Source organism: Boleophthalmus pectinirostris, unplaced genomic scaffold, assembly GCF_026225935.1.
Source record: "Boleophthalmus pectinirostris isolate CB_2022bp ecotype Guang Dong unplaced genomic scaffold, ASM2622593v1 HiC_scaffold_2, whole genome shotgun sequence".
Lineage (NCBI taxonomy): Eukaryota > Metazoa > Chordata > Actinopteri > Gobiiformes > Gobiidae > Boleophthalmus > Boleophthalmus pectinirostris.
The window spans coordinates 26,907,166-26,915,537 of NW_026571152.1; the positions used below are offsets into that span (position 1 = coordinate 26,907,166).

Consider the following 8,372-nt stretch of genomic DNA (forward strand, 5'->3'; position numbering starts at 1 on the left):
TGAAATCAATAAGAAAGGCCTTCCTGACATGGGACAGGAGACAAGCTGTTAGCAAACCATCAGTATATTGGCAAAACATGGACTAATTTTGGACACATTTTTTCACATTCTATATCACCCACTTGCGTTGGATCTGAGTGGTCGGACTATATTTTCATAATGCAGGAGTCTCCAGGTGCCATGGGTGTTGATGGCAGCTACGCCAGTAATGTCCCAGCTTTTCTGACCAAGCTGTGGACTCTTGTGGAAGATCCAGACACAAATCACCTCATCTGTTGGAGCGCTGTGAGTTACCGTACTTATAATCAGAATGACTGGAGTATTTTGTTTTCAGTTCCTTACTTTGGTTTGATATCTTGGAAAATATGTACACTTTAAAGGCCATTTTGATTTGTCTCCTGATTTACTTTTGACTGTTTTAGACTGGGACGAGTTTCCATGTGTTTGACCAGGGGCGCTTTGCCAAGGAGGTGTTGCCTAAATACTTCAAGCACAACAACATGGCGAGTTTTGTACGGCAGCTAAACATGTGTAAGTGTATTTGTGTGATGTTTGAATCTGTATCCCTATTGTTTTTAAAGGGGCAACATGATGCTATTTTCTGATGTGTGTTATAATGTTGTTTCCACATCAAAAACATACCCAGAGTTGTGTTTTGTTTCATTAATGCACAAACATTGCATATTTAGGCTGAGTTCTTCTTGCAAACTGAAAACACTCTGTTCCACCTTGTGATGTCATGTGATTATACAGAAAGTGCTCCACTGTGTTTTTAAACTTTACATACACCTAACATACACCTTCACTAGAATCATTTGGTTGATTTCGGCTTTGGAATTTTGAACCTCTATTGAACAAAAGGTAAATGGTAGCTGTTCACTTAAAAACTACTCCTACATGACATCACAAGGTGGAATAGAGCATTTTGAGCTTTGGAGATGTAGACTGATAATAAAGGGTTACTCAAACATGCTTGAATGAAACAAAACACAACTCCAGGTATGTTTTTGAAGAGTTAACAACATTATAACTTATGACTTAAAGCTCACAAGAGTCAATTTAGTATAATATAAGACCTTTAACATTTATACACTCATCTTTTTGTGTGTATGTGTGGACTAGATGGTTTCCGTAAGGTGGTCAACATTGAACAGAGTGGATTAGTGAAACCAGAGAGAGATGACACAGAGTTCCAGCACCTGTATTTCTTGCAGGGACACGAGCACATGTTGGAACATATTAAGAGGAAGGTGAGGAGAGTGATGCAGCTACTCAGACAGCAACACAGAATTTTATCGACCAATATTATTTAATACAGATGGGGCGCAGCTAAAATTAATATTCTTCAATATAGATTATTGATGTCATATAGCATGATCTTGGGTCTGGTGGATAAAAGAGATGTAACAATAATTGAAATATAGTGACATTGTGTCATCAAAAGTCTCACAATAATATCGAAAGCTGTCACATTATATTGAATTACAAGCTCCTTTGTTTAAATGCATTGTTTTATAGTAGCAACAGCTTATGAACAAAGGGATCTGCATATCCCATGATTCATTTCAGTGCAGATAACATGAAGAAATATGTTTTGTTTATTTTTTAAAATTTAATTCTTGGGATTATGGAAGGAATTATTCACACCAAAGTCTTGCCAAGCTATTTTAAAAGCAAAAAGTATCTACAATTCTATTAGCTTTTCTAAAATATTGCAATAAATATCATACCGTGAAATGAATATTGTGATAATATCTAGTACCGTGAGATCCCTAATAAATAATAAAAATGATCAGATTTCATATTTGGAAATTCACCTTTCCTGATATTTCATGGCAAAGTAGAATGTAATTAATACAATAATAGAATAGAATAATTAATTTTAAAAAACTCTCTCTTGATCCCCATCTGGATGTATGACATTATCACTTTTTAGAATTAGAAAACCATCTATTAAAAGCCCACTTTTTCAAACTCTTATGTCTCTATAGGTGTCCATTGTGAAAAGTGAGGAAACTAAAGTGCGTCAAGAAGACCTGAGCAAACTACTGTATGAAGTCCAGCTCCTGAGGACACAGCAAGACAACATGGAGTGCCAGATGCAAGATATGAAACAGTAAGTGTGTGATAGCAATGTTTCCACTTTCCTTTTTTAAATTACAAAAAGCATCATCTGCTTCATCAAGTTTTTTGCATTTTAATTTGCTATAGTTTTTAATGTGATGTTAAAGGTGCAATATGTTAGTTAGCCTGATTCATCAGCCGGTTTCACTTGGTAGAAACCAGCATAGTCTGACCACCGTTACAATTTGTTTGCTCGACGGTAGGCCAGTACTTTTCTTTACTTTCTTTTATTTAACCAATCGCTGTTACTTGGTCATGTATGTTATGTGCTGCTAACGGGGCTAACTGGAATATTAAGTTTTTCACAAATCACGTAGGAAGAAGGGCAATAATGTCTTTCCTCTTGAGAAATTCACCAAACATTCTCTTTGATCCGGCTTTAAATCCTCAATCTCGGGAATTGTTGTGAACACAGAATGTATGACTCTTCGCTGATTGACTGGTGCCCAAACTTGCACTTCTGGGGGTTTTGAGAACCGTCTAGTGTATTCCGATTCCTGACCTAGTCGTTGGAGAGAAATTAAATTGAGCGGTGGCACTAGGTGGCGCCAGTCTGGATAGCAATATGTAACTTTTCTGGAAATTGGTTGCCTGCAATGTTCAACTGAATGGCATTAAACTCATGTATTTCTTTGAAGGCAAGTAGGTAATGTCACCACACCAAGTTACAGCTCAGATCCATGGAGAGGTGGCCTTGCTCACTGTAAGAATGCAGATATTTCTGGCCAATAAAAACACCTGTATTTGAATAAATGGAAAATAGATCAACATTAACATCAAGTACATGCTGGACTCTCCACATGAAAAGTTACGTATTACACCTTTAAAACCCTATTTGTGAATCATGAAAACATTAAAAAATGTAAAGGATGGTGAGGAACGAGAATGACTGCTCACGTGTGTATCTCCATGAAGTTTTTCTTTTTCTTTTTCACAAAACCTGATCTACTTTTGACTAACCCCACCTGCACTTTTGATTTGGTTTGTGTTTAAGTTAATTAACCCTGGGAACAAATGGGCCGGGGGCTGGACTGACATTTTCTCTTCAGGCTTTTGTAGCTGAAAATAGCTGCATTGGGGCTTTTGTGTTGGCCGGGGGCTTTGTGCGCTCCATTGTGCGCTAATGAGAGAGGAGAACGTTCACCTGCTCACCTGACTGACAACCATCACACGTGGGCTCACAGGAGGGGCCCCTGACTTACATTTAGGCCTTAACAGCCTCCTATCATTAATCTTGTACAACTTGACCCACTTAAGTTCTCATTTGTTGTTTCTAATATTGGTCTATCAGTGTTTTTTATTTATATATATTTTTTGGAACTTTTCTAGTGGAGCGTCCATGGAGATGTTATTGCTTTGTTATTGTCTGGAATGTTTCAAAGTAGAGTGTTAAATCTTTCTGTCTTTCTACCTTCATGGAGACCAAAAAAGACCAAGTTACAGGTCAGATCTGTGGAGAGATAGCCCTGCTCACAGTCAGAATTATGAGCTATAAAACAACCTGTAATTTAATAAATGTAAGACAGAGCGATTTAATCTCATACTGTAGAACATTCCAGGCAAAACAATGATATATCCATAGAAACAAGCAGCTGACAGACCCCCAACCAAAAAGTTACATAGTCCACCTTTACATGTTTATTAATTCAGTATAATATATAACTGTTCAGTGTGATTAAACATGATGCCCTTTCTCTTTGCATGTAGGCAGAATGAGGTGCTGTGGAGAGAGGTTGTATCACTGAGACAGAACCACACACAGCAGCAAAAAGTCATGAACAAGGTCAGTCTAAGAAGAGTTTGCTAACCAAAAGTGAGTAGGCAGTGAGTAAACACATTTATATCTACTGACTTTTTTATTTTTACAGTGTCAAAACCAGGTAATCCAATGAATGTATAAACAGGGATGTCCAAGTACAGACAGTCAGATACTAACCAATACTAAAACTATTATCATAACCAGGTTTGAGGCAGGCAGATTTGAGCAGTACTTGAAAAAATATATTTAATGTTGATGATTGATTGATGCGAAGAGTCCTGCTGATTCACTGTGAGTTTTCCTGTGTTCTAGCTGATCCAGTTTCTGTTCAGCCAGATGCAGCCCACCTCCCCCAGCACTGTGGGCCTGAAGAGAAAGCTGTGAGTGTACACACATCATGGTGCTATCATCAAAAGTGAGACAAACAAGCAGCTGACAAACTGAACAATCTGACCGTCCACAGAGCTGTGAATGGACACGAGCGCTGAGTCAGAGAGTCTCACACAAACACAGTGATGACAGGAGCCGCTCGAGCCCCTGTGTGTGTGAGCGCGTGTGTGCGTGCGCGCCTATGTGTGTGTATGTGTGTGTGTGTGTGTGTGTGTGTGTGTGTGTGTGTGTGTGTGTGTGTGTGTGTGTGCGACCCGCGTTTATGTGCTGATTCAGCCTTTTACTGTGTAACGCTGTATGACCAAGGCTGAGAGGGGAAAGGAAAAAAGAATTGAAAAAAAAAAAAAAAACAAAAAACACACACACACACACATTTACCCATACCAAGACTGAGAGATACAGAATCAAAAAGCTGTTATCTTTCATCTAGAGAGTCACCTTAAAAATTTTGATTTCCAAATCACTTAAATTGTTACGGTTTAAGAACAGATTTGGACTGATTATAATATATGTTTGTTTAGGCCACTGATGTTGGATGATGGCTCTCCCAGCCCACCTGCCTCTAAATTCAGCCATAGCCACCAAGTGGAGCCTATGAATGAGTCGTTTTACATTCAGTCGGTGGGTTTTATATTGTTATATTATAATTATATTATAGTTATATTTTTACCTCTTTTGTTTGACCTTATTAGAAACATGTGTTTGTGAGGCATCTCCCATGGCTATAATTTCTAAAAGAAAGCGAAGTCTCTTAAAACTAGTTTTGTTCCTTAACACTAGAGGGCAGCATTGGAGCATCTTTTTTACTGGAAGTAACTCCATGCCAACAGTAAATTAATTTAATAATGTTTTGGGATGCAACAATTAAATAATACACAGACAAACCGTTTGCAATTTCTTTTTTGTTATATTGTAATTATAAATAAATAACAATAAAAATGTTGTATTTGTATTTAAGCCTTCCAGTGACAGTGCCTCATGCTCCGCCAGTGGGATGGCTGGAGGACCAATCATATCAGACGTCACTGAAATGTCCCAGACCCCAATGGCCCTGCACATGCAGACAGAGGACACAAGGTGGGTCACATCATGCTGCAAATATGCTGTACATACATACTTTTATAACAACACTGTGTTTGCATGACTTTGTATGAGCTATTTACTCTGCACTGGATTTGAAAATAAGAGGTTTGTGTTTAAAAGTAAATTTCCTTCTGACAGAATGAACATGAGCAAATAATAACTAGGTCTTTTTCAACCTCCTTCAGCCTCCCTCTTTGAATGTCTCCTCAGGGAGAAGTGCCTGATGCTGATAAAAGAGGAGCCAGTGAGTCCAGGCGTGAGAGGAGGAGGAGGAGCCAAGGGGGGCAGTGTTGGAGCAGATGCTTCAGGCCTGAGCACATGTGAGGTGTGCCCCGCTGAGCCCCCTGTCCTGCCTGTGGCCCTGGTCCAGTCCGTTCTGGAGGGGAGGGGCCCTACTGGACCTGTGGGGGACAGGAGGAGTAAGAGAATGGTCTCAGAAAGGTAGGGCACCATGTGGAGCACAAGTCTATCTAGCATCATGCATCCATATCTTACAAATGGGTGCATTTATGTCATTTTATTTTATGAACACAGATGCACTGTGACTTGACTGGTTTTTGTTAGATATAAACTGATTATGCCTCTGAATTAATGTGTTTATTATAATAGGTGTGTTCAGGGCTCCTATATATGAGCAATTCACAGAAAGAAACCTTCAAATAGAAAATCCATGATCCACAGTTTACAGTGCAGCCATATTAATTTTGTACTGACACTGGCAAACTGACAATCACATCTTTGTGACTCAAGTAAATATTCCATCTTACTTTATTTTTGCTGACATTTAACTCTATGCAAGTTTTTTTTTTTATTTAAAGAGTCCAAGTTATTATACTTTTTATTCTCAAATCAGACCAAAATAAAAATAAATAAATAAAAACAGAATTTCTGTTGTTAAAATTTTGCCATACAATACTGTCCTGCCCTCCATCTCAGTTTGAAAATAAGAGCTTTGTAATGTCACATGAACACGGCCTACATGTGTGATGTTTTAATCTGTTCAGAGGGGAGGTGTCAGAGGCAGTGGAGAATGTGGACATGAGCCTGGAGGAGCTGCAGCAGCTGCTGCTCAGGAACCACCAGCACAGCTCAGTGGAGGCCGGGGCCAGTGCTGCTATAGATGTGGGTCTCACGCTCACCACATTCACACATGTCCCTCTCTTACACACATTAGTCACACCAGTGCTCTGTCCTCTGTCTCACAGCCCTTCAGTCTCAGTCTGCCTCTCACAGAGTGGAACTTCAATGAGATGGACCCAAACCTCAAGTCTGTAAGTTATACTAGTATAATGAAATACTGCACATTTATGAAGACTAAGGCTTGATCATAAACATAAACAAGAGAAAAAAAGAGGATTTCCAGGTAAACACACTACTAGCTTAAAGCTTTAAAACTCCCTTGAGCAAATATTATGCCTCAGAGCATCCAATGTCTTTTTATTATACAGAGGGTCATTTGTTATGGGAGATGCTTAAAATACTGTGGTGAAAATAGAAAAAGCTAACAAATATCAGGAAATGATCATGTGACTGGATCACACATGTGTTCACACACAAGGGCACATATACAAATCTACCACTGCTCACCTCTGACGAAACGTCTCCTTTCATTAAAGCTTAAAAGGGTAAAACTTGTATAGTTTGCCTTTGCTGTTTGTTGACATAAACAGCAGATCATCTACTTAAGCGCAGTGACATTGAGAGGAGAACTCTACTGAACATAAGACACACCATTTCTCTCTGTAATTGGAGGATTCTGCACTTTTCTTAACTCAACCCTGGCAGGTTCTTTGATCATAAACCTCACATTCTGCTCCATGTTGTCAAAAGACTTCCTTTAGATGCACTCTCTAAAAATCCTACATGAATCTTCAATGAAATGTTCATTTAACTTCTAATCTGGTGATTAGTAACTTTCTTTTTGTAACTTTGTGCAGTCCCATAGGCTTTAAGACTTGCTGACATACACATAATGTATTAAACTGAACATAAATATATGTAACATTCTATAGCTATAAAATGTGTCTAAATATCTCCACACATAGGCACGCTCTATGTAAACAAGCCACATAGTATTGCATTTAGATATATATATTTTATATTTTATACATAGTATTTCATAAACCATCTTGTTTGAGTATCATTTCTGTTTTTACAGTACATGTTCCACAACCAGGAGGCTGAGGCATTTCCAGCCAATGACTGTGAAGAGCAGTGATCATACGTTTTGTTGTAGACTGTTTTTTGAGTTCAAAGGTATATTTTTAACACTGAGCACATTCACTTTACCTTTGTGAGTGTGTATACTATTTTATAATATGAAGGTAATTGTTTATTCTCTGTTTCCAGCTGCCATTCCTTTCATTCCTTCATAAACCCCATGGTCCTGCCAGGCTGTTTCTTCATGGGGTTTGCATCTCATCAACACTAATGTTAAAATGGCCTATTCAAAAGCATGCTTGGATTGCAACAATGACTGTACGACCGTGGGTAATATTGTTATTCAAAACATAATTATCCACACATCTAATTCTCAGCCAAAAGTATGCTGACAAAGCATCAGGGTTTTTGCACTTTACATTTTGTGAGAGAAAATTTCTACCTGTGAAGTTTTTTTTTTTTTTCCATTACTAATCTGCTTTTTGGCACAAACTGAAGAAAAATACTCTTTATTGTATACAAAGTAAATTAGTTGTAGACAGGGGCTACTGTATAAAGCATCACAAAATGTAGAGCATATATGTGTTTTAAAGGTGTTGATGCATAAAAATATAGCTCCTCATTTAGTACAAAAACATGTACATGTGTTTCTACAGAGGTGCATTAGCTTTAATTTCAGAAATCTGCTCTTTACCAAGAGTCGCCTGAAACTTCAATACGAACACTTTTATGATATATGTATATACCGTATGTAATATATAAATAAAATTTCATCCATCTAATGCACCTTTGCACAGCCTAACATGTAGCCAGTCCCCTTCTGTCCATGTAAGTGTGAATGTCACAAACAAAACCA

General features: G+C 38.2%; 1 protein-coding gene across 1 annotated transcript; it reads left to right on the top strand.

Annotated features, from left to right (window-relative positions):
- Positions 1-159: 159 nt before the first annotated feature.
- Positions 160-7,754, top strand: hsf4 (heat shock transcription factor 4). The gene is made up of 13 exons (XM_020935312.2): positions 160-285; positions 423-531; positions 1,123-1,250; positions 1,992-2,116; positions 3,832-3,907; positions 4,196-4,263; positions 4,795-4,894; positions 5,232-5,350; positions 5,567-5,797; positions 6,361-6,478; positions 6,562-6,627; positions 7,515-7,612; positions 7,706-7,754. The coding sequence occupies exons 1-12, from the start codon at positions 160-162 to the stop codon at positions 7,572-7,574; spliced, it is 1,326 nt and encodes a 441-aa protein (XP_020790971.2). The 3' UTR covers positions 7,575-7,612; positions 7,706-7,754.
- The last annotated feature ends 618 nt before the right edge of the window (positions 7,755-8,372 follow it).